The sequence below is a fragment of the Nelumbo nucifera genome, chromosome 3 (assembly GCF_055504915.1).
Source record: "Nelumbo nucifera cultivar China Antique chromosome 3, China Antique-T2T, whole genome shotgun sequence".
NCBI lineage: Eukaryota > Viridiplantae > Streptophyta > Magnoliopsida > Proteales > Nelumbonaceae > Nelumbo > Nelumbo nucifera.
This window is the reverse complement of record NC_142651.1, coordinates 12,477,681-12,503,509: the sequence shown is the minus strand read 5'-3', so window position 1 is coordinate 12,503,509 and position 25,829 is coordinate 12,477,681. Positions and strand designations below refer to the sequence as shown.

Sequence of the window (25,829 nt, the reverse complement as noted above, 5' to 3'; positions counted from 1 at the left end):
CGACAAAAAAAAAAAAAACTCCCAACCAAACCTTTTTTTTATTTATTTAGCGACTTTGAGAAAATCGGATATCTCAATCCTAGCCTCCTAGGTTTTAAATGCATGGTGGAATAGAAGGGCTGATTCAGCCAAGGTTTTAAAAATCAGACTGGATATGGAACCGTTTTTGCCACCGGTTTATGGGTCAAACAGATGGTCCATTCTAATTAAAAAATAATTAAAATAAAAAATGGTCAAAAACCATTATCCAAATCACTGTCTAGGTTAATGGATCACTGACCAATTCAATGATTTTTGGCATAAGAACGGTTTTAGGATGAATAAAACTGATTGCCTGACCAATTCCCAGATCAACCAGTTTGGCCGTCCAATCAGGTCCAGTTTTCAAAACCATTGTTTAAGCAACACTCTTACTGTGCTCACTCCAGGCTAATGGATTCGGGTTGTTAACCAATCATGTAATGGGTCCGGATGTAGTAGGCACATTAGGTAAGTACGATGAGTGAACACGTAATAGCTGTGTGACACATGTCCCAGTTAATGTGCCTTGCATTCAAATGTTTTTGCTCAGTTAAACCGAAATTATCCATTATTTTATTATCTTTATCAAAATAATTAAAAATACGTGCTCACTCACTCATTGTGCTTAGCTAATGTGCCTACTACATCCAGACCCTCATGTAACATGCAAATTGTATACCGGATTTTTCCAATAGCAATTACGGAGTATCGGTTTATCGGTGGGAAAATTTTGACTAGGGATGTTCATAAGAATGCCCAACCCGACCAAACCGACCAACCCGGACCGACCCAACCCGAGTCGGCCGGGTTTTCATTCGTACTGGTCGGTTTCGGGTTGGGCACATACAAAAACCGATATCTCGGGTCGGTTTCGATTTTCACATAAGAAAATCGAAACCGACCCGACCCGACCCGAACCGAACTAGTCTTTCTTCTATTAGTTTGGTAGTTCCTATTTCCTAGTTTGAATAGTTTCCTAATTCCTACTAGTCTTCTAGACTTCTACTAAAAATAGAAGGCCCATTAGGCAATTACAATTAGAATTCAATTAATTAGGTGTCCTTTTCTAGTTTTTTACCTAGATTAGGCAATTACAATTAGAATTCCTACTAGAACTAGAAGGTCCATTAGGCAATTACAATTAGAATTCCTAGTTTCCTACTAGTCTTCTAATTTCATTTTTGTCTTCTCTTAAAATCTTCTATTCTCTAACTTAACTTGGTTGGTTCGCCCCCCTCAACTCAAGTCCTCAACTAATTCAAAGTTTATTCGGCTTTGTACAGGAGCAAAACCGAAACCGACCCAACCTGACTCAAACCGACCAGGTCGATTTGGCCTATCAATGGGTCGGTTTCAGTTCCCACCTCTGATAACCCAACTAGGTCGGGTCGGTTGGGAAAATCCCATGAAACCGACCCAACCCGACCCGTGAACACCCCTAATTTTGACCATCGAAGATTCAGCTGTAGCCAATAAACCTTCACATGATGGACTGACAGTCAATTTGAGTTATTTGGATTTTTTCCACCAAACATAACTTCATTCATGTGGGGTCCATTTCAAAAATCAAAAGGCACTGAGCTTCTCAGCTTCAGCCCTCCCAACTCCCAAGCCGGCACTAAATTCAACAGCCTGTACTGTCAAGTGTCAATAGGGTTTTTGGCTGACTTAGTACTCAAAAATACATTTTTGCCCTAAATACTTATAATTTAGCTTGAAAGGACAAAATGGATCAGTAGTTAGCAATAGCTGCTTGGTTTAAAGGATATATGGCAATGGGAGAATTCAGAGAAGGCATTACAAAATTTAGAACCTTCTCTTGCCTCCCAACCCTTACCCTCTTCAAAATTTATATGTAGCAGGTTTGGATATTTAGAATTCTAAATCTTCACCATACACGAAAAATCGAAAATGTAAAACCCTTCCCCACATTTAAGGGTGAAGCGGGTCAAATCCAAAACCCACATTTAATTTTTTATTATATATAAGCGATAAACAATCAAAATAATATTAACAATTATCAAAATTTCCAATCTTTTAATAGAAATATATAAAAACTCATATGAATTGGGTGAACAATACTCGTGATAAAGACCCCGGGCTTACAATTTAAAATGTATACAAATCGCTTGATATAGTAGTAATTTAATTATAAGCAAGTTTCAAAATATTGACATGTATCAGCCTATATTGATCGATATGTATTATTCTGGGATCTCTCCGATACGCCCCCACAGTGGATGTATCGGGGGTCTGACTGGTTCACGGGGTGGCGGAATCCTAAACCGGCCCCCCTGAACCAGTTGTGAAAGAAAAAAAAAGGCATCAAAAGCTGCATCGATTCACCTGATATGCCTATACCGACGTATCGAGTGTATCGATATTTTGAACCTTGATTATAAGTATTAGAGATATTTTACTAAATTTAATTTACAAGTCAAGGACTATGGAATTTAACCTAACTGCTGTGAAATATATATTATGCATATGTACAATTAAAGATAAAGATATAAATTAACAATGTATTATCAAAACCTTAGCAAGCATTGGCTTTATAATAATATAGATACTATGCCCTAACCATACCGTAGTGGCAGGTACCCTAGGACAGGGTGGAAATTAGCTAATTGCCATCCCTACTTAGTTTCGATATTTAGACCTTCAAACATGGAACAGACGGTCCAGGTTGATGTTTGGATCATAACGAACCATATGAATAAGCAACATCAATTTTAACAATAAGGTGCGTAACTCACCACATCAACAATAGATATTTGGTAGAGGTTAAACTATTATTGTATATTACACTATTGACTAAATTAATATACTTTTAGTATTTATTGTGTTTTCATAATTATTATATTCATTGTATATTTATTACTTATTTGTTGTATTTTCATTATAAATTTATTTTAAAAAATTGTATATTTTCGCTATAAATTCTCAATAATTTGTAGAGATTAAACTATTTGTATTTATTAGAGATTAGACTATTAATTTTGCTAAAATTAGGAGTGCTCATGGGTCAATTCGGTTCTATTGAAGGTTGTTTGGCCAATTAAGCCCGGCCCTAGCCCAACCCAATAATATTGTATATAGTAAAAAATATAATATATATTAATAATACATAAAATATATATTATATAATAATAATAAAATTAGTAGTGAAAATGTATTATTTATTATAATATATAGAATATTATAAAATATATAATATATTATTAATAATGTATAATGAATATAATATATAATATTTGTCTAGATCGGGCTTCGAGCTTGGGCTCAAGATCTAGGCCTAATGCTTAGGCCAGGCTTAGGCTCAAGCCTGGTCATTTTCTATTTATAAAGAGGAAAAGTTCGCCCCGGCCTACTTGTGTACAAGTCTACCTGAAACTAACTGAATTTTAAAATTCTCAATAATTTTAAAATATCTAAATATTTTAAATAATGAGATATTTAATATGACTAATTTTTAAATAGTTAGAATAACGAAATTATGTAATAAATTTAAAAAATTCTTACAAGTAGAAAAGTTAACTAGATTTCATAATATTTGAATTAATAATATAACAAAATTATATAATAATAGTATAAATTATAATTTTATAGATTATTAAATTCAATAAATAATTAATATTTTAAAAATATAAAATAAGTACATTATTGGAATAACTAAATAATATTGTAAATAACTAATTTTTAAATATGTTAAATATAAAAAAAATAATAACTAAATCATATTTTGAATATTAATTAAAAATAGATTAAATAAGGAAATTATGTAATAACTTTCAAAAAATAATATTTATTAATAATAATTTTGAAATATTTATCTATATATATTATATGTTTTCAATAATTATTGGAGATCAAAATATTATTATTTAAATTTTAAATTTAATTTATTGTACTTATTGGATTTTGTTATAATTTATTGATTAATATTTGTAAGAGATTAAATTGTTATTGGATATTTCACTATTTATTGACTAATTTAATATATTTTAGTATTTATTGTATTTTCATAATTATTGTATTCATTGTATATTTGTTAGTTATTTATTGTATTTTCATTATAAATTTATTTTCAACAATTGAGTATTTTTGCTACAAATTCTCAATAATTATTAGAGATTAAACTATTGATGTTTATTAGAGACTAGACTATTATTTTAGCTAAAATTAGGAGTTTTCATGGATCATTTTCAGATTGGTTGAAGGTTGTTTGGTCAACTAAACCAACTTGGTTGGGTTGGGGAGTTGGTCACTCGAAACTAGATGTTCATGGGTCAAGTAGCCCAATGGGTTGGCTTGGCTTGGTCCATTCTAAATTGGGCTTGGACAACACTTTAATCCCACAAGCTTAGGCTCGGGCTTTCCCAAATAAGCTCGTCCCAAGCCCGACTCGATAATTTTATATAGTAAAAAGATACAATATATATTAATAATATATAAAATACATATTATGTAATAATAAAAATAGTAGTGAAAAATGTATTATATATTATAATATATAGAATATTATAAAATATATAATATATCATTAATAATGCATAATTAATATAATATAAAATATTTGTATAGATTGGGCTTCGGGCTTGGGCTCAGGCCTTGTCATTTTCTATTTATAAAGAGGAAAAGCCCGACCCGGGATTACCCGTGTATAGGTCTACTCGAAACCAAGCGAATTAGTAAAACTCGACCAACTCGAGTTATATCAATTTGGTCAATCGACTCAAAAGATTTAAACTTAAAAGTTAATTTTAAATTTAAAAATGTAAAGCAGTATTATTAAAAAATAAATAAATAATTTAAACTAAGAAATATGGGAAATTTCCCACTTTTCGTATTAAAAATTATATTTAAAATAATATATTATATATATATATATAAAATAATATATATTATATATATATATATGGTCATGTCGATTTACAAATGGCCAAACCGAAACTGACTCGACCTAATCAGGTTGGAAAATTGCTAAACCAAAGTTGACCAAAAAATACTAGAAAATCCACCAACTAAAGTCAAGTTAGGTCGAGTTGATTGTTATTTTTTGTATTGCAAAAAAAATAAAAACATTATATAAAATATAAAATAATTATTAATTATTTAAAAAATTAAAATATAAAATAATTGTATATTCATATACATTTATATTGTTTAGCTCTCTTAACAACTTTTGCATCGCATAGGTCTTAAAAAAACCTTATGCATCACTGTCATACAATAAAAATGACGGGATAGCCTTACATTTTGGTGACGTGGCGGGAATCCGGCGTTTCAGTTCTCTTTGTGGGTCCTTCCTCTTTCAAACCATCGGTGATCTAACGCCTACCAAACTTACGTGATGTGATCTTTACTCCTCCTACAGTCGTGGGTGAGATCGAACTCATCACAGGTGAGACCACATATCATCTTCCCTCCACGTCAGCTAAGCGAAGCAGTTTTAGCTGAATTGCTTTAACTGAACTGCTTCGAAGAAATTATGGCGCCGTTTGGTGCATTTTTTTGCATGGTCTTTCGGATGTTAATAAGTTGGAGAGACCGAAAATTGGTCTATTCTTATTTGGCATATGGAAGATCTAACTGTCAAAAGATGCGGTGCTGAAAAGACATGCAAAACCCATTTTTGGCTAATTTCAGGAAGCTTCAAATAAAGCTTTTCACGTCTTTCACGTTTTAATCTTATACGAAAAGACCCAAAACGATACACAGAAAGTCATGCATTTGCCAAACGGTCTTCGGACTGCCCAGATCAAAAGATCAATGTATCTATCAAAACTACAAAAAGATCTTTTCAAAAAAAATTTACCAAATAGGCCCTATAAAAAAGCCACCTTTCCGAATTTTTTCTTCACTAACCACGTAAAGCCAAAAGCCGCCCCGTTAAAGCTCTTCATCGCTCTGGGAGCGAGTTGCTTCTCGGAAAGCTCTATGTATGAATGTATCTTTTTTTTTGAACTCTGGTACATAGTTATTACTTTAATTAATTCTTTGTTATTTTTACTTATTAATTAATTATCATTAACTTTCTTGTAACTAATGTCTCCGTTCCAACACACAGAACCTCTTCAGTCTTCTTTATACAGCCGCAGCTGCATATCTCTCTCTCTCTCTCTCTCTCTCTCTCTAAGAAAGAGAGCCAGAGAGCGGAGAGGTAAAGAGAGACAGATAGACCACGAATTCCTCCATTTCTTGTATTTTCTTAATTTCCAATTAAAATCGAAGAAAGAAAGAGAAATTCAAAAAAGTGACAGAACCCAGTTCTCTTTGCTCTTTGCTCTTTGCTCGCTTTCTCTGGTTGTCTCTTCTCTCAGGCTCAGATCAACTTCTGATTTCTCATTTCAACCCCAGAAAAGCTAGCTAAATACCAACTTAAAAGGAGATCAGAGGGATACCCAAAACCATTTCAACAAGCACTATTTCTCTCTCAGTTCGTCTTCTCTCCCTAACACAACAGGAAAAGGAACGAGAAGAATGAAATGAAGAGATTGAAGAATTATCTGCACATGAGGCAATCACCAAACATGGAGAGAAAATGGATCTTCCCCTTGGCCATTGGCTCTTTAGTCTCGCTCTTCCTTCTATTCCTTACCACCTTAACATCTTCAGATGGACTTCTGTTCTTACCACTTTACCACTCATCCACTGTCTCCGACTCTATCTTCATCGAGTCCAAGCTCCATCCTTTGCCAGTCTCCTCCCTCCCTCCCCCACCTCGCCTCGCCTACCTCATCTCTGGCTCAGTCGGCGACGGTGAAATGCTCAAGCGTACCCTCCAAGCTCTCTACCATCCTTTCAACCGCTACGTCGTTCATCTAGACCTCGAATCCTCTCCCCAGGAACGTCTCGATCTCCACGACTACATTAAGAATCATCCCGTCTTCTCCTCTGTCGGCAATGTGTGGATGATTACCAAAGCTAATCTCGTCACTTACAGGGGCCCTACCATGGTGGCCAACACTCTACACGCCGCAGCCATCTTGTTGAAGAAGGGAGGCGACTGGGATTGGTTCATCAATCTCAGTGCCTCTGATTACCCCCTCGTTACTCAGGATGGTCTGTTGTTCTTGGATTCCTTTCCTTTTTAAGGGTTTTGGTTTTCACTTTGTTATTTTTTGCATTTTCTGATAAACGAGTTTTGGTTTATACATTTCTTCTTTCGGGTGGTTAGATCTGTTGCACACATTTTCTCATTTGCCACGGGATCTCAATTTCATCGACCATACGAGTGATATTGGGTGGAAAGAGTAAGTGAATCTCCCTTCATTTTCTTTACCGTAAAAAATAAAAAATAAAAAAGCTGTTTTTGCCTGGATGTCTGTGTAAGTTGGACGTGGTTCTTGCTTAGGTTTCAACGAGCAAAGCCAATTATCATAGATCCTGGGCTTTATATGACGAAGAAAGCTGATGTTTTCTGGGTTACCCAGAGACGAAGCGTTCCAACTGCCTTCAAACTCTTTACAGGTTCGATGCTGTAACTTGTTTATTTTTGTTTTGATTTTCACTTGTAATTCATTGTAATTGCAGTACTTTCTCTTTTCTTTCTTTCCCTTCTTTTTTTGCTCTTTCTTCCTCTGTTCTGCCATTCTCAAATCACCATTTCATCAGTCTTCTTGTTCCATATTCCATGAGGATAAAGGCTTCATTTTGGTGTCTTGAAAATTTACATCTTTTTCCTCCACGTTATATACTCCAGCGGAACTAATTCTTTTGTTGTCTGTGAAAATGAAGAACTTAAAGTAATAATGCTCAAGTCCTTGTGTTTTTCTTTTTCACATGTAATAGGCAATGAAATCTTTGAAAATCACTGACAGGCGATCCTTTTTTCCCCAAATGGGGATATAAAATAGACATGAATTAATAACAAAAGGAATAATCTAGAACAAGTAATATAAATATGCATCTCATAGATTTCAACTTATTACTTTTAATAGGAATAGGAGCTACATTCTTTAACATTCGCACAAAATGCATATCTTGGAAATCAGAGAATATCGTAATTTTGTTTGAAGGCTTGCGGAATCCAAACTTAAGCAGAAATTTGTTGAAACAAAAATAGAACCTGAGGAGGAATTAGAAAATTTCACTACTCTTGCAAAGAATGCAAGTTATGGAAGAATAATAGGAATTCTATAACGTACTGAAGTATCTTTCCTGCAACTACTTCCATGGTAATAGGTTTAGTATGGCCAAAGTCCAGTATCATGTGGAGCTAATCTAATATTATCATTTGCAATACTTATAATCTGTTTCATGAACATATATAAACTACCCTCATTTCTTGATATTTGTTTAACAAAACTTCTGCATATACAATATTATGTCTTACAATCAATATTGCATTAGTAAGCTTGCATCGCTTGAAAGGTGAATAAAGAACTTTATTTTGTTGAAGCATAAACTGCTTTTGAACCTTATTGACAAGATATGACAATGGTCTTTATTTGAAAATCTTTTTGAAGTAAAAGTGTAAAGTATTTCATTAATAATTTGAAAACCATCTGGAAGAATGTATTTTTTCACCTTTTAGATATTGGTATGATGATATACTTAGAGGAGCCTTCCTGTAAGCTACCTTGAGTTTATGAACAAGGGGGCATGGATTGTTTATGAGAAATATTGTGTTGCATCATAAATTAGAGAAATATTCTTGAAATGGAATCTATGTGCTTTTCATCACTTTATACTGATTTGTTATTTCCACTATTAATAAAAAACAAAGTTTCCCTATTACCCCTTCACAATCAATGGCCTCTGAATTATCAAGCTTGGAATTGAAAGTGAAATTTCTACCAGAATAAAGCAGTAACTGATGGAAATCAATGGTTTGATTCTTGTTTATCATTTGAAAGAAGCCAAGTGAATTGGATACTTGTTCATTGTCAAAGAGAAGCAATGCCTTTGAGAATCTTGTAGACAAGCACTAGAGGTGTATTTATAACATATTTTGGTGCAGTAAAACATATATGTCTGTTTATTCTCTGGTGTGTGGTATTATTCTGATTATATATGAAGTCCAACATCTAGGCATAGACCCAAAATAACAAGAGTCTCAGATTCATTGGTCTCTTACTTGGGATCTTACAGTTAGTACCAGAAACTTGTGCTGGAATCACACATAAACCACAATGTGGTTATGCTGTGTTGACCTGCAAAGTGTCAAAAGCAAGAAAACAGTACCTTCAAGATCCTTTAGGTGTTTTCCAGTCATAATGGTTCTTGATGTTATGTGGCAGAGTTGGGCATGACCATAGTCACAGCTTGTGACTTTTAATGGGAACTATTGGATACGGTTTCTTGGCTCCACTTATTGAAGAAATGCATGATGCCTTGGTGTGATTGGTAGTAGATAACCTCACTGGGCGCAAGCTGAAATATCATAGCCATGAACCAACCAATGCTGTAGAAAAGGAGTCTTGCAAAAACACAAAGAGAAATTTTAAGATGGTCTACCATTACCTGCATCCTTAATTTAATTTTACATTCTTTGCCCAACTACTTGGAAACAACCTCTCCGTGTACCTGCAGGGATAAGGCTGCATGCATCTGTCCCTCCCCAGACCCTGCATTGGTAAGAGTCTTGTGCACTGGGCTGCCCTTTTTTATTCTTGGCCAACCATTTCATGCCAATATTGGATTTGGAGTAAATAGAAATAGAAACGGAAGTACATCTGGGGACCTGGGGACTCCTATCAGTAGATTTGGAGCTTGAAGGGGTCAGTAAAAAATGTAGTTTACATTAGGAAATTGTTGAACACGGGGACATTGATAAGATGATTTTTGACTTGTAATGTGAATGTCTTTCCTATTCAGGAAAAGAAATGGCATATGCACTGATTAGGCCTCCCTGGTGTCAGAACTATGAAGTCTCAGCAGCACAGATGGCTGAGAAATGCAATTGCTCTTGTGGTTGCTCTGCATTGTTCAAGATACATATAATCCGTCCTAATCATTGATGAAATTTGATAAAATATAATACCACAGACTTTCACTGAACTTAAATTGAATGGTTTTTCATGTAAATATATTTCTTTGTTTCCAAGTTCATGTGATAGTACTTTATAGTTTTTTTTTTTATCAATATGATAGTACTTTATAGTTCCCAAGGTATGGATACATTTTCAATTAGCAAAATGGATTCTTAAAGAAGGTTGGCTATAGTATTAAAGAAAAACAGGTTAAATTGTAAGGCATCAATACTATATATCTTAAAATATCTAAGCCTTTTTTATGTTTTAGATTAGTTGCCTGTACTGGTTCCTTAGCTTCCTTTAGTTGGGCTCATAATTGGAAGCAATTTGTTCTTCCAATTTCTTGACATTTAAGGAATTTTTCCATCTATTATGGTTGATCCAAAAATAAATAATTAAATAAAACATCATGATATCCATCTTATGAGATATATCTATCATTTCTATTATGTATGTACTAGTGTTTGATTTTTTTTTTTGATCAGTAAAAGAGGATTTTTTCTGCAGTCCAGAGTATAGCAAAATACAGAGGTCCCAGATTACAAGGATCATCTCCCATCTGTTTTAACACAGCCAGCTATAGTTTTGCCCAAAATGGTGAAGGCCTATCAACTCCCTGTTTTGCTAGTGTCTGCCAATCCTTTGCTGTCCTTTTAACCCACCCAATACTAGTGTTTGATTTTCCCCGTTTAGTAGGTTGAAATATCATTTGAAATACATTAAATATTAGCAACAACATTTGTTTCATGGAGAATATGATTGTTTTGGATTGCAACTTAAAGGGGGGAAGGGGCAAGTTATGGACTCTTTATTTATCTCTAGTTTTGTTGTGAAAAAGTAGAAGCAAAAGTAACTTTTACGAGGTTAATCTTAAGGAAAAGTCCATTGCCTTGAATTTAAGAATAAAAATAAATGGTTTATCGAAGGAAAAAAAGAAGAAACAGACAAACAGACAAAAATCTTTAGTTCTCCACCATTAGTGTTTGACCTCTCTGAAGATTGATTTTGGATCCAAAAGTCCATTGCCTTGAATTTAAGAATAAAAATAAATGGTTTATCGAAGGAAAAAAAGAAGAAACAGACAAACAGACAAAAATCTTTAGTTCTCCACCATTAGTGTTTGACCTCCCTGAAGATTGATTTTGGATCCAAAACTTCCTTTAATCGGCCTATCTGAAAGCTTAATGATCATGACTGTTATAATGGATTCCTTTCTGTATGATCTCTTTAGTTTTGTAAGTGGACCATGTGCGGTTGCTGAATTACTTAATTTTGTAATGATGAGATCAGGAATTTGATCCTTGATTGTTGATCTTTGGGTTTGTGTCATCCTAAATTATGGTGTAGATGCTACTGACCTATGGCATAACGAACTCTAAGTGTTGTTGAATATCCTTCCAAATTAGGATATAGATGCCTTATTCTTGAGCCAGTATCATGTGGCCAGTAAGGGAATCAATGGATTGGTTTTGGATTGGACCCCGTCCAGTTCAAAATCAATTTGGACAGACCAACAAGACATATTGGATTGGACCAATCTGGTCCAAAATATTTATTAGATTGGATTGGACCTGGTCCGTCCGTAACAAAATTATATTGGATTGGGTTGGATTAAGCCAATATCTGGTCCATTGTTATAAGATAAGAACATATGTGTCAATGGACCGGGTTTGGGTTGAAACCTATCTAAATCAAAATGGATTTGAACAGATTGGATGGTCCAGACATTGGATTGGACCGGTCCAAATTGGTCCAAAACATTCATCGGATTGGATTGGACCTGGTCCATTTATAATGGACTCGCATTGGACTGGATCGAATTGGACCAAATCCAGTCCAATTGACACCCCTAGTGGCCAGGTCCAGAGAGCAAACCTATGCGCAGGCCTGGAAATTTGCAGGTGGATGGACCAGGTTAGCTAGGAATGACCACCCCTGCATTTACTTGTGTCCAAGTTGACATAGGCAGCCAACATTTGGTTGATTGATGTCTCAATAGTGTCAGACTTGCTCCGGTGCTCTCTTGTTGGGACAGCTAGAAATAAGAACATGTAGTAACCTTAATATAATAGACTACAACCTCCTACGTTTATGGAAACAAGCAGTCTATAGCCTTGGATGTCTATAGTTCTGACCTGCACCTCTTTATGATCAACTTAAACAATTCCAAATTTCTCCTGTGGGTTCCCCGCACCCCGCTAACCATGGTCTTTCTATATAATGAGGTCATTTTGATGAACAAGATGCTCCTCCATTATTCTGTACAGAAGATGCCAATTTTCTTAAATTGAAGAAAAAAGATTTTTATAGCTTGAACTTTTAAGCCATTGTAAAGGGATATTCTTTGTGTTGAAACCATGATAGGTTCCAATAGCATCCTATTTAGCTCCCTGGAAAAAGAGATAAAATGAATTTGGTTACTTTTGTGGTGGTTTTTCTGTTATTGATCAGCTTGAATGGTACATTAACTTTGAATTTTGCAGTGCACTGGAACAAGCAATAGCATGAAAAATTGGTTCAGTGTCGGTGATCATGGTTATTACAACTATACAAGTAGTGGTTTCCCATATTTAAACATGTGGTTTAAGTTCTCATGGCTCCATTTGGGAAGAGTACAAATTTGTTCAGTACAAATACATATATGCAGAGCTCCTACACAGGCTCCATTTGTGCTCTTCTCAAACGGAGTGTATGGGAAAAGCTTTGTTGTTCCTGGTTGTTTTGAATGGTTATGTTGTCCCACATTTAAACAAGTTGAAGGAATTAAAGGAGAAGCACGGGGAGCATAAAATTCACCAGTTTCATGTTGTAGATGTTCTATTGAATTGTTTAATGCTTACCTTGATCCATGAGTCTGCCTTGTAATGACTTGGGCTTTTCATGTTTTCTATGACAGGCTCTGCCTGGATGGCACTTTCTCGGCCCTTTATTGATTTCTGCATATGGGGATGGGATAACCTACCACGGACTGTCCTCATGTACTATGCAAACTTCATATCCTCCCCAGAAGGCTACTTTCATACTGTCATCTGTAATGCTCCGGAGTTCCGTAATACCACTGTTAACAGTGACCTGCATTTCATATCATGGGACAATCCCCCCAAGCAGCATCCCCATCACCTTACCCTCAATGACATGTCAAGGATGATAGAAAGCAATGCCCCATTTGCTAGAAAGTTCCATAGAGATGACCCAGTCCTCGACAAGATAGATGCTGAGCTTTTGTCCCGAGGCCCGGGCATGCTTGTTCCAGGTGGATGGTGCATGGGGAGCAGGAAAAATGGGAGTGACCCATGCTTGGTTGCGGGGAATTCCACAGTCCTCAGACCCGGTTCCGGTGCAAAAAGGCTGGAAACTCTAGTCGTCTCTCTGTTATCAGATGATAATTTCCGGCCAAGGCAGTGCAAGTAATATGAGCTCAGTTGAGGAAATACATCTGGTGCCAGCCTATTAGTTCACATCACATTGGATGCATGGCATTGCCATCGTGATCAGGTAAAGGTTATGAGGGGCTCTCAAGTTGATTGGCAGCAACAAGGCAGAGTAAGGGAACTGCTACTCTTCTGCTAGAATAATGTGAGATATGGTACTGAAAGCATTCACCTGGTGCTGCCGATCTGCTGAGTCCTTGTTTCTTATACTCTCCCACGAATATATATAAAAGAACCAAAACCAAAAAGATTTTTGTTTGTAATCGTTGATCTTCAGGCATTGATTAATGTTATGAAATGCTGCTGCCGTGCTGATGGGAAGGGAGAATGTGCAGTTTTTACTGCCAAACATGAAGAGAAAAAGATGGTGGATGAATACAAATTTTAAGTAACGGTACTATTTGGCCTAGTGGAGAATTGCATTCACACTTTTGCACCAGTACAAATGAGGAATTTTCCTTGAGACTTGAGAGTACACGCAATTATCATGTTTACAATCTTCACTAGGGGGTGCAACTCACTCAGGTTGGCCCGAGTTTGCATTTTACACTGCTTTGGGCTCGGGCCTTTGGGCCAGGCCCATTCAAATTTTGACAAAATCTCAACCCATTCAAATCTCGACTATTGAAAACCTAGTTTTGTTTTTTCCACTTCCAAAAATCCTCATCCCCAATTTTAGTTGTTCCGAAAGTGAAGTATATTTATTCATATTCTTTTATTTCCCAGGTAAATAAAACAATGACCATTTTAGTCATAAAAGTCATTATTAAAAGGTATAAGTTAGTCCCATTCAAGTGTTGGTATATCTGGAAGATGGGGGTAAGTGATATCCAGGGAAAATAATTTTTTCATGAACTCCACCTAAATCTGAGAAAAGAGCATGGTATCTCAGTCAATAAAAATCAAAATTCCATTAACCAAAATTTTCTCTCTCAAAATCCAGAAAACAAACAGATCTTTAAACAGCAAACAACTAACGGCATTTAAAGGGTGGAGCTGTCACCGTAAGCAATGTGTTGGGTTTCAGGTTGAAGATCCATGAAGTGATCTTGGTGGAACGGCATCCGAAAGTCCGATTTCATATTTCAGACTCGATATAATCAAATTCAATTCGGGCCATTCAGTAATTCTGGATTTGAACATGAGACTGATATAAGCACGTAGCCTGATTTGATTTATAAATATTTAAATCAATTATTAGTATTAACATACACACATAAGATTATTTAAATACGCTTTATTTGTCTTGACTACGATGAAGGGGTAAAATGGTAAAATAATTCAATTAGATCGGAGTCATACTTCGGATATTCAAATTAATTGGTCGACTTCAAATCAAATTTGAATATTTGAATGCCATATCAAATTCGAATTCAGTCGTCCTCTTTAAGAATCCGTCGGATATCAAATCGGATTCGGATCATCAGTTTCTTCCGAATTCGGATAGACGGATACCACTTCGAGTTGGCGAGTTGGCTCAGTTCTCACATCAGATTTAGCGGGGATCCTTTGCTGTATTCCTAATTTGAACCCACCTCACCTTCGAGCGTGTAAAGACAGGACCGTGGATTTACGTGGCACTGGGATCGTGGATTCGTGGTGGCGTCCCTCCTTCGATGAAAACCGTTTGATTAGCACTTCTTAAGTTCTTATGAGATTGATGCGGCGCTCCGCTACAGTACAACAATGTATTTCCAAATCCATCCACGCACCGACTCTTCATTAATTCCTTATTGGATTCGGAGTTCGGAGAATCGGCGCTCAGAGTTCAGACACCAAGCACTAACAAGAATTTCCAAATCCCCGGCACTGACTTCAAATCCGTGTACGCTTTCCACTTCCACTGCACTAACAAGTATAGTTTCTATATTGCATCGATCCACAGTCCACAGTTCCATTCTTCCATGTTGAATTCGGAAACTAATTTCCAAATCCGTGTCTTCCACTAACTAACTGTTCCACAATGAACCTCTTTTCTATTTTAAACATGTCGCTCTGTCTCTGTTTCTCCTCACTGTATTAATCGTCTTGTTTAAAATTTGGGAGCGAGTTAATCGATTTACTCTCTTGCGTTGTATCAAATTTTAGTGTATTCCGTAAGAAAATATAATCCAGGATGTTTGGCAGTTCTCATGGATCGGATTCATCATTGGCGACTCTCCTGTTCTTATGGGCATGGCTTCCCAGTTTATCAATCTATCTCCCATACAGCGACTGATATCGAAGATTAAATCCAAGCTATTCCCCCACATTCAGATTAACATCCCCGAGCAATCTCGTAATGTATACTACCGTAACAAAGTATACTCCTCCGTCGAGACCTATCTCTCCGTCCCCACCTCTGAGAAGTCTTGCAAGCTCAGAGCCTACACTGACAGTACCAGCAAAAAGGTTGCCCTCAGCATGGATGACTACGAGGAAATCACCGACGTCTTCAACGGCGTTGCCTTCACGTGGTGCTACTACAGCTACACCGTCAAAGGCCAGCGAAGTGGTTGCGCACCTGTCGGCGGCAACGAGAAGAGATACTACGTCTTAACCTTTGAGCGTAGGTACCGCTCCCACTTGAACCCCTACATGCACCACATTATGGAGACCTGCCGTGCCATAGAAGCCAAGAACCGTCAGCGGAAGCTCTACACCAAATTCTATGAATGTTGGGGACGATGGTTGGACGAGCGTCGTCTTCAAGCACCCGGCCACGTTCGATACCTTCGCTATGGAGGCGAAGAAGAAGAAAGAAATCATGGATGATCTTGTCACGTTCAGTCAGAGCAAGGACTACTATGCCAAGATTGGTAAGGCCTGGAAGCGAGGATACCTTCTTAACGGTCCTCCTGCCACAGGGAAGTCCACGATGATTGCCGCCATCGTCAATTTGTTGGACTACGACGTCTATGATCTCGAATTGACGGCAGTCAAGTCCAACACCCATCTACGTAATCTGCTAGTTGAAACCACCAGTAAGTCCATTGTAGTAATTGAAGATATTGATTGCTCGCTTGACTTATCCGGTGATCGAAAACTCAAAGATGAGAAAGATGGTGGGGATCGGAAAACTAAGAAAAAGAAGAATGAAGATAGTAAGATGACTCTCTCTGGCCTACTTCATCAACGGTCTGTGGTCGTCGAGTGGAGGGGAGAGGATCATCGTGTTCACCACCAATCACGTAGACAAGCTTGACCTGGCGCTTATAAGGAAAGGACGTATGGACATGCACATCGAGCTATCTTATTGCAGCTTCGAGGCATTCATGGTGCTTGCCAAAAATTATCTAAATATCGATGCACACCCACTGTTCGAGACCGTGCAACAGCTGTTGGAGGAGAAGCAGATAACTCCGGCCGACGTTGCAGAGCAGCTGATGCCCAAGACAACCGACGCTCTTGCAGACAAGGCCACGGCATTTCTTCAGGAATTAATCGAAGTGCTTGAGAAATGTCCTAGCAGAGAACGGGAAAAAGGATAAGAGTGGTATTAGCGATCATCTTAATTAGGGATTGCTTAATTGTCAGCGTCAGGAATCTCGTTGTTATACAGTTGTTACATTCTGATACTAGTTTCCTTTATCTTTTCTTATATTTCGGTTAGACAGGGATTTGTAGGTTACGGTTTGGAAATTTTGGGATTTACTTAATCTATTAAATTCAATCTCCAAGTCCATCATATATGTTTAAAATAGATGAATATGCAGTTTCTGTTCATAATCCCTGGATCAAATCATACACCAATATATCTGATTAGCAGAAAATAAATAATTCTACAAGTGACCCTTGTATGATTTTACTATTCAAAATTCAGCGTCGACGGACTCCCTGTTAAAAAATATAATCCACTTGTGAAATGTCTTCTGAAAGAAGTTGCTCGGATGGGTTTTTCAGTAAACTCAGAATTTGATAGAGCTAGGGTTAAGTGTTCGACTCTTCTAGTTGGTTGTAGCCGGTTAATGGTAATTGATCCCAATTTACAGAGCCATGCAAACCAGTAAAATTGTGTTTGATTTGTAATTTGTAAAGGTAACAGCGTTGTTGTTTTGTATTTAAATGGAATTGGGTTTTGTGGAATAGGTCAGTATTGTAAGTTCTCTTTGCCTCATTATGTCTTGTAAGGGTACTCAGGTTAAGAAAATAGTGAGTCTAACCATGAATAAGAAACAAGTCCTCCATCAAAGATGAGATTCTTTCTGGCACGGGTCGCCCTTTGGCAGTAAACCCTTTAATTTACTCTGTAGCTTTAAATATAAGTTGTCCTCGAATAATAATCAAGTAAGTCTCACTACCTATTTGTTGTTTATATTTTCATGCTTGCTTTGTTTACATTTAGCAGAATCTGAACAATCTCTGAAGTATTGGCATATATAAAAGAACTAAATTCAAGTGCTAGTTATATTACTAGAGATTCAGATTCAGATGGGAGATCTTATGGGGCTTTTGCTGCTGCGGTTCCCCCAGTTGGGGTCTTATATCATGAGCTTCCAGCCATCAAGTTCGGGCTGCGTGAAGCAAGAGAAAAGGGGGCTAACTAGAATTTGTGTTCAATCACTCCCAGTTTGCTATTATCTCTCCGAACCATCTTTTCTCTTGACCGAGGAAGGTCTGCTTGTAGACGTTAAGCTTTTGTCGTTTTTTTGACGAAATTTCTTTCGTGCATATTTTTAGGGAGGGAAACAGAGCTGCTGGCTTTCTATCTAGTGTATTTTGTTGATATAAATGAATCCAAGTTCTCTCCTTAAGTTATTGTTCTGGTTTAGCTGTCCCGGATTGATTGGGACTTGGGACTTGGAACTTGGGAGGATGGTCATGGTTTCTGGGTGCTTCTTTTGTAAAGCTTCTTCTGCTTATCTCCCCCCCCCCCCAACAACGGGTCTATGCAATTTTGGGACTTAGGAGTTGCAGGAATTACATGCCTGACTTTTGTACAGTAATTCATGATTCTATCTTTCCAGACCTTGGGGCCACGCCACGTGTTCTTTCTCTCTGCAACCAAAAATAACAGACAGAAAACAGAGCCAAAGGACAGCTTTCTTTGCAATCTCGTGAGCAAATTTAAAATTTTGAGGTTGAAAAATCCCAGAAACCAAGGGGAATATAATTTATAGTAGCTGGTGAAGGAAGAAAGATGCTTGATCATGTTGCTGACCAACTCTAGTGCTTGCGTCAATTAAATTCACCTTTATTTGCCCTGCTAGCACTTCCAGCTAGACTGCTTGCAAGGGCAGAGTTGGACCAGACCGGATGGGTTGGACCATTGTAATTAAAATTGTTTTTAATCTGCTCAATTCTCAGAAATCTACTTCAATTAAATTACCTCTATTACCATCTGCTTTAACCAATCTTCTCAATCCTATCCATCCTTGACTGGGGCACTTTGGACCAGTACGTAACATGGTGATCCAGTCATGGATCGATATCCATGACTGTTCAATCCATGCATGGCCCATCACATGCATCTCTGTCCTCTCTCCTATATGAATATATCGGTGGAATGATATAGAGAGAACATGGATCACATCTGATGATGAGAGGAAATTATACAGTTTCAGCTATACTCGATCACATGCATTAATTAGTAAGAATTACTAATTACTAATGAATGAATTACAAAAAAGAAAATGCAAGATGATATCTAGAACTGAGTGGTTGTAGTTAGGGGTGATCATTTTCGGTCCAACCCAAAACCCAGTCCGGCCCCACCCACCATGATCACCTCTAGCTGTAGTTGGCCACCCTAACTAGGGCCAGCGTTTCAATATCTAGAACTTGTGGTTGCTCCACGGCAACACCTAGCTAGAGCAGTAAATGGGTTGAGTCTAGGTCCAGTTGATATAACCGAAATTGAACCGACCAAATTAATTATATACGCAGGAGGTTTCGGTTCAGCTGTGGTTAATTTATGACCCAATATCTGAATTGATATAATGATTCGGTTCCGGGTGTATTTTATAGAACCGATTAATGATCATGATCGGTTTGGGACAGGTCCACCCTGTCGGCATATCCTGAACCCCAGACCCGATCCATTGACGGTTCTCCAGATGAACTATATTTCTTGTTTTATATTCTGAAATTTGAGACGATATTGCGATGATGATTAGTACTATCTATGACTAATTAATTATCGACTAAAATACAAATTAAAAGCAATAAGTCATCATTTGCAGTTTATAGAGAAGAAGCTACGTTATGTATCATTCCTATTCTTTGTACACTTGACATATTAGAATAAGCTAAAGTTGAAGACTTTGAAGGTTTTAGCAGGTGATATAATTCTCAGATTCAGAAACTGATCCATGGAATAAAACTACTTTTGCGTAAACTGATAATATGTTGAAGAATATATACTACCTCTATCTCTTTGCAGCTGGAGTTGATGCTTGATGCTAAAACTGAAGTATTGTCACAGTGAACAAACAGAGAGAGAGAGAGAGAGGAATTCAACACCTAAGAAATTAAATTGGAGAAATGGAGAGCATAAAGAATTTGAAGGGCCATCGTGTCAGAGAAGAGATGGCACGCGCCATGAAATTAAAAAGCGAGCAGGATACTGCGCGCGCGCCATCTCTCCTGCGACATGATGACCCCCACATTCTTCTCTTTCTTTCATTAATCCTAAACGTTTATGATGATTTCAGTCTATACAACCCTCCAATTTATAGAAGCTGAAAACAGGGTTAAAGAAGGTTGTTCACCGAAACAATCCAATTCTAAGATTAATGCGTCTGTCTCCATTTCTTTCCGCGAAGTAGTCACCGCGTCACGAAACAATTGATCTGCATGCATGCCCTAAAACAAAATGTCTTCGTTTCAACTATTCACACTACATGTTCAACTATTCAGCGCAATTAATTGCAATATATTGACGTCTTCTTCATCGATCAGAAGATAACTAAACAAGTCTTAAATTATTTTAATTTATTTGTTCGTCAACCATTAGATACCTCGCCGTGCCGGTGCTTTGCATTCTTGATTATTAATTGAACGAAGTTTCATGGAAGAAGACAGGAAATCAAACATGAATTTGGTTGCAGTTTCAGCACAAGCTGTCCCACGTACAAACTGATGATCGAGATGTAATTAAACATGCATGAACACATAATTAAACTCCTTCGTAAAATTAACACTTTAATTTCTTGAAAATTACTGCAGAATGGCTTGGTCAACTACTACTTTCAATATTTTTAATTCCTCAGAATTGAGAAATCAATCTTTCCACTATTGATTTGTGGTCTTATATTTGGCCTCATGCGTTTAATTTGCAACTGGTGCAACCAAGACACTCGGATCATCAAAGTTTAGCTAGAAATACAATTAATGGGTCGCGCGTTTGAGCCACAATTTTGAATTTTCTTTTCCTGTACTGATTTGGATCGATGCAAATGACTGGTCCGAGGCTGTACGTAGGACCAAGCACTACCTTGACTTTGATCTTTGACCTTTGAACTTTTAATTAAGCTAAAGCTGTGTTTGGTTTTAAGGAAAAAGTAGAGAAAGATAGGGAAACCTATACATGATTTGTAAAGGTTTCCCGTTTCCCTACCTTTTCCTTCAAACAAAACATAGCATAAGTGTTGGCAGATCAGAATAGGCCCGGCCGGGAAAGTTACTTCACCAAACAAAGCAATAATGAATATATAATTAAGCTAACTGGATGTGTTTATGATGAGAGTAAGTAAAGGAATTGTTTTGATACATAGAAAGAGAATAGGAAACTATGGCTTAAGTTCATCTAGATGAATTCCCGAAATAAAGTTAATACTACGGTTAGAGATATATTAACTACCTAGAGGTATGCATGATTTTTAATTTGGTTAGGGCTTTAAATAATTAAATGGATCCCACATATATACCTAAATCCAAATTCAATCTTAACTATCAATATTTGAATTCATTTGAATTTCATCCATTGGATTCATATCAGACTCGGATATCATATATCATCATCTCAATAAAAAATATATATATATATATATATATCATATTGTCTCCCTAAACTTGGTGTTTTAGTTTTTCCCTTAAAAGTAAATGGTATATTAATTATGTATAAATTATGTTTACAGCTTTACTCCAGAATTGTAAATAGCAAATTAATTAATTTACAAAAAAAATACCTAACCCTTAAATTAATTAAATTAAAGTGAATATCAAATTAACTTCTCTTCTTATAATATTTTTCCATCTTATTCTAGATTTTGGTAATACTCTCTTTTAGAAGACAAATTGATTAAAATAGGGTTTTCTACAAAAAAACATAAACAAGTTGATAAAGAGAGGGCATCATAATAATAAAAAAAAGGGGTCATGAGGCCTTCCCCGTGTAAGACCACCATGCTTATTCCCTGTATGTGGTAGGCTTCATTAGTTATTAATAGATTTAGTTACAATAACTTCATTAATAAGACTTAAATATATGATCCTTTAGTTATACTAATTAATTTAATTTTTCCAGTATATATTTTATCTACATATTTTCTTTTAATATAATTTTTGTTTATTACCAAAAAATATATAACAGATGATTTAAATTTAAAACAAAGGGATCAAGTTTGTTTTATTGACAATCATATATAGGAAAAGGTTTACATAGTGACAGCAAATGTGTGAGCTCGGCCTAATATTGTTTGACGCCAATCGAGCTTGCCAAAAGGTTACAGTCCTGAGTCCACAATTCAGATAGTGGCAGCTATTCCATACCGGTCTTTCATGTACGAGAAATTTTTCTGGCGGAAATTGGTTTAAATTAGAGTGAAGGAATTCTTACGATTTTCATGCAGCAGAGAGACATTTTCTTAATTCTATTGCAATATACACGAGAACTTGCTTAGAAGTTCTACTATCCAAATCGATTTTCTCTGAATCCAGACTCGTACATAGACTTGTTTTCTGATCCATTATCCAATTTTGCAATCAACTAGATCCGTGGGTATTTTAAGCCCTACTGATTGAATTTGATTAAACAATGATAATCAATGTTAAATATACATAATTATCACTTGGAATAAGATAATATACAGAAATTAATGGAGAATCTTCTGCTAGCTGGTTCCTTTTTGAATCCATGGTAGCTGTTACATTAATTCTAGGCTTTCGTGTCCTGGGGAGTAAATTGGCAGTGTCTTTAGCCTCTTCTTTTTTTTTTCTCTCTTTGTGGATACAACTTGTTTTAAACTTCGTTTAATATATAAAAAAAAATACAGAAGTTGACATGGCTTATTGGGTTGAGGTGATGCGGAGATGTTGCTTTCGATCTCTTGCTTCCTGCGTCTTCTGTATGTGCTGTGCTGGAGATTCCTCCGATCCTTATGGGTAGAAAAATTCTTCCATGTTAAAGCTAGCTTCAACTCTTCTGCAATCACACACGAAGCTTTCTTGGTATTACTTCTACAGCATCTTCCTGAATTGGTTGGTCCTTCGTTTCTGATCCCTGCTCCTAGTAGAATATATAGGTTGTTCAATCATCTCTGATCTTCTTTGTCTTCTCACAAGACATATTCGTTAATTCATGGCATAAATCTTCAAGCAATTTGATAAATTATGGTAAAAAAAAATCAAGGAGTAATGATCTTAATGACATTTTTGCTAGCAATACCTACACAGGCATGCACAAAATACAGACGAAGAAGAAACAACAACGTATATAACGCAAAGAATATATAATCATATATCACGAATCAAAAAAGAAAATAATCCAACAATTTCTGTCACAACCGAAAAGAAATTAAAGGCAGCCAAAAGAGAAATTAACCAAAACTGGGAATTTGTAACCAAAGAATTTGTAGGGTCGTCGAGCCGCAGAGAGAGAGATGACACATGCTATATACTAGCTATACCCCAAAAGTACTGAGAAAGCTTCATCTCTCCTGCGACATGAATACCCCAAACTCTTGTATTGGAGATAAAGCAACTGATGAAGAACCGCCCAACTCGAAACTGGAATGGTGATAAAAGAATTTGCAGGGTCTTATTGCCGCAGGGGAGATAGAACATGCTTCACGTACCCCGAAAGGGAGCAGTGCCATCTCTCCTGCGACAAATAGTACCCCAAACTCTTGCTTTTCTTCTGTATGGTCTGAGTTTGATGCTTTACTTCCAAATTATGGGGTATATATAGAGATTCATGACTCAATACTTCGGGTGAATGGCTAACGTCGGGCGTTAATTAGGGCTGTTCACGGGTCGGGTTGGACCAGTTTATTAAGATTTTTCCAACCGACCTAGTCGGGTTAGATCGGTTTCGGCTTTAAGTTCAATCATGCTTGAGAGTCAAATTGTATTAGAGATTGTACTTGAGTTGAGGGGCTAAGGAAGGTGGACCAAGTTAGAATAGAAGTTATCAAGAAAATAGAAAGTCAAATTGAGAAAGAAGACTGAAATTTGTATATTTCAAAAACCTTCTGATCTAAGTAAAAATGACATCTAATTATAATTGTAATTGGTTTCCTATTTGGTGTAAAATATCATAGAAACTAGGATACTTTGATTCTTTTCTTTAAACTTTTCCAAAAAAATTCCTTGTCTAGTTGTCTTACGATACTTGCCATTAATGTCATTCCTAACTAGAAGACTATAAATTAAGTTAGGTTGTAACTAGGACAGAGACAACTTATTTAAGTAGGAACTAAGTAGGTTGTAACTACTAACTAGGAACTAACTATTAACTACTAAGTCCGTTCGATTCGGGTCAGTTTCAATTTTCACATATGAAAACAGAAGCCGATCCAAACCATCGGTTTATAATTTTTTACAACCCGAAATCGATCGATATTAAAGAAAACCCAACCAACTCGGATTGGATCGATCCGAATTGATCGATTTAATCGGGTTGGGTCGTTTTATGAACAGCCCTAGCGTTAATTATTAGTTAGACAGCCCCCAACACAACGCGAGACGGTTTCCTTCCAGGAAGCAACTCATCCATTTTAAGAAAAAAAATCTAGCTATTCCATTTTCCTTCCATGAAGGAATGCATTATTTCCAGGAAATAGTTGGTCCTAAAATTATTCCCTTCATCTTTTCACTCTAGTAATCAAAATAACTTATAAGGAAAATAAGAAATATACAGAAGGGCAACTCGTCGGATGTTTCAATTCGACGACCCATTCAGAACAGAAACAAATACATAAATATCTATTTCCAACCCATCATCTATCTGGCATTCAATTTTTGTCATTTAGTTCAGTTTCTTTCCTTCTTTCTAGACATAAAGCAGACTGAAAGAATTGGGAAGTCCGTTTACCATGAAGTTTTAAGTCGATCGTGACCCTTTTCTTCATGCAGCGGCCAGCGAGAACAGACATGGACACAACAAATTAAAACTGCTTACTATTCAATATTGTTATATATGTTTGTTTTATTTTGTTGACTTTGACATTTAAATTTGAATGTAGGGCATGAACATCTGGTTTGTAGTCGAAATTGAAATTGGAATTGGATTCAGAATCAAAATTCTTTGGAATCGGAATCGGATTCCCATATTCTGTTTGGTTCAGACAATAATGGGAATGGGAATTAGAATCAGCAGAAATGGGACTTCATTCCCAAGGGAAAGGGAGGGAATGGCCATTCCCTCAAATAGGGGAATACCATTCTAGCAGGAATGGGAATGGGATTCCGATGCTGCCCAACCAACCAGTTGGAATCGAAATAGCCCATTCCAAATCCGATTCTAGACTTCTATCCCTATGAACCAAACAACGCCTTAATGAAATTAATTAAGCTAGTCCTTATCGTGTTTTTGTAATGGGTTTTGTACTTGATTAACAAGGGAAACATGTTACTAGAGGTGTCAATTGGACTGGATTTGGTCCAACCGATCCAGTCCGGTGTCAGTCCACTTACAAAACCCAATCCAATCCATTAAAATGTAAATGGATTAGATTGGATCCAACCCAAACCGAATGAAATATCAAAAATTATATAAAAAACAGAATATATAAAAAATTACAAAAATATATTAAAAGGAAAAAATCTGAAAATTACAAAATATAGTAATGTTAAATTTACATTATGGAATCAATAATGTTAAATTTATATTTATTAATATTTTAAATAATTATTAAAATTTCAAAAAATATTTATTTCAAAAAATAGCTTTTCAATAATTATTAGAATATGGATTGAAAATGGTGGTAATGGGTTATGGGTTGTGGCATCAATTTCTCAGAAAATGTCACATGTCTAGCTTTATAGAAAAATGAGAAGGCCATGTGTTTGAATGGTGGGGAGTTGTAGCCTGGTAGTGGGTTGTGGGTTTTAGTAGGAATTTCTCAGAAATTATCATATGTCTAGCTTTATAGAAAAATGAGAAGGCCACTTGGTGGATTGTGGGCTTTAACAGCAACTTCTCAGAAAATGCCATATGTCTAAATTTGAAAAAGCCACGTGTCTAAATAGTGAGGGT

At 36.4% G+C, this 25,829-nt stretch overlaps 1 protein-coding gene and 1 pseudogene across 1 annotated transcript; both read left to right on the top strand.

The window, feature by feature from the left end:
- The first annotated feature begins 6,090 nt into the window (after nucleotides 1-6,090).
- LOC104596429 (beta-glucuronosyltransferase GlcAT14B-like) lies at nucleotides 6,091-13,872 on the top strand. Its single transcript, XM_010257588.3, has 4 exons — nucleotides 6,091-7,086; nucleotides 7,202-7,277; nucleotides 7,379-7,494; nucleotides 12,898-13,872. Exons 1-4 carry the CDS (start codon nucleotides 6,510-6,512, stop codon nucleotides 13,410-13,412), a joined length of 1,284 nt encoding a protein of 427 aa, XP_010255890.1. The 5' UTR covers nucleotides 6,091-6,509; the 3' UTR covers nucleotides 13,413-13,872.
- Nucleotides 13,873-15,486: 1,614 nt separating this feature from the next.
- LOC104602830 (AAA-ATPase At3g28580 pseudogene) lies at nucleotides 15,487-17,027 on the top strand (annotated as a pseudogene).
- Nucleotides 17,028-25,829: the final 8,802 nt, after the last annotated feature.

Coding starts and splice junctions, on each gene's coding strand:
- LOC104596429 (XM_010257588.3), top strand. CDS start 6,510: ATGAAGAGATTGAAGAATTATCTGCACATGAGGCAATCACCAAACATG. Junction 7,278..7,378: donor AGTGATATTGGGTGGAAAGA/GTAAGTGAATCT, acceptor GTTCTTGCTTAG/GTTTCAACGAGCAAAGCCAA. Junction 7,495..12,897: donor TGCCTTCAAACTCTTTACAG/GTTCGATGCTGT, acceptor TTTCTATGACAG/GCTCTGCCTGGATGGCACTT.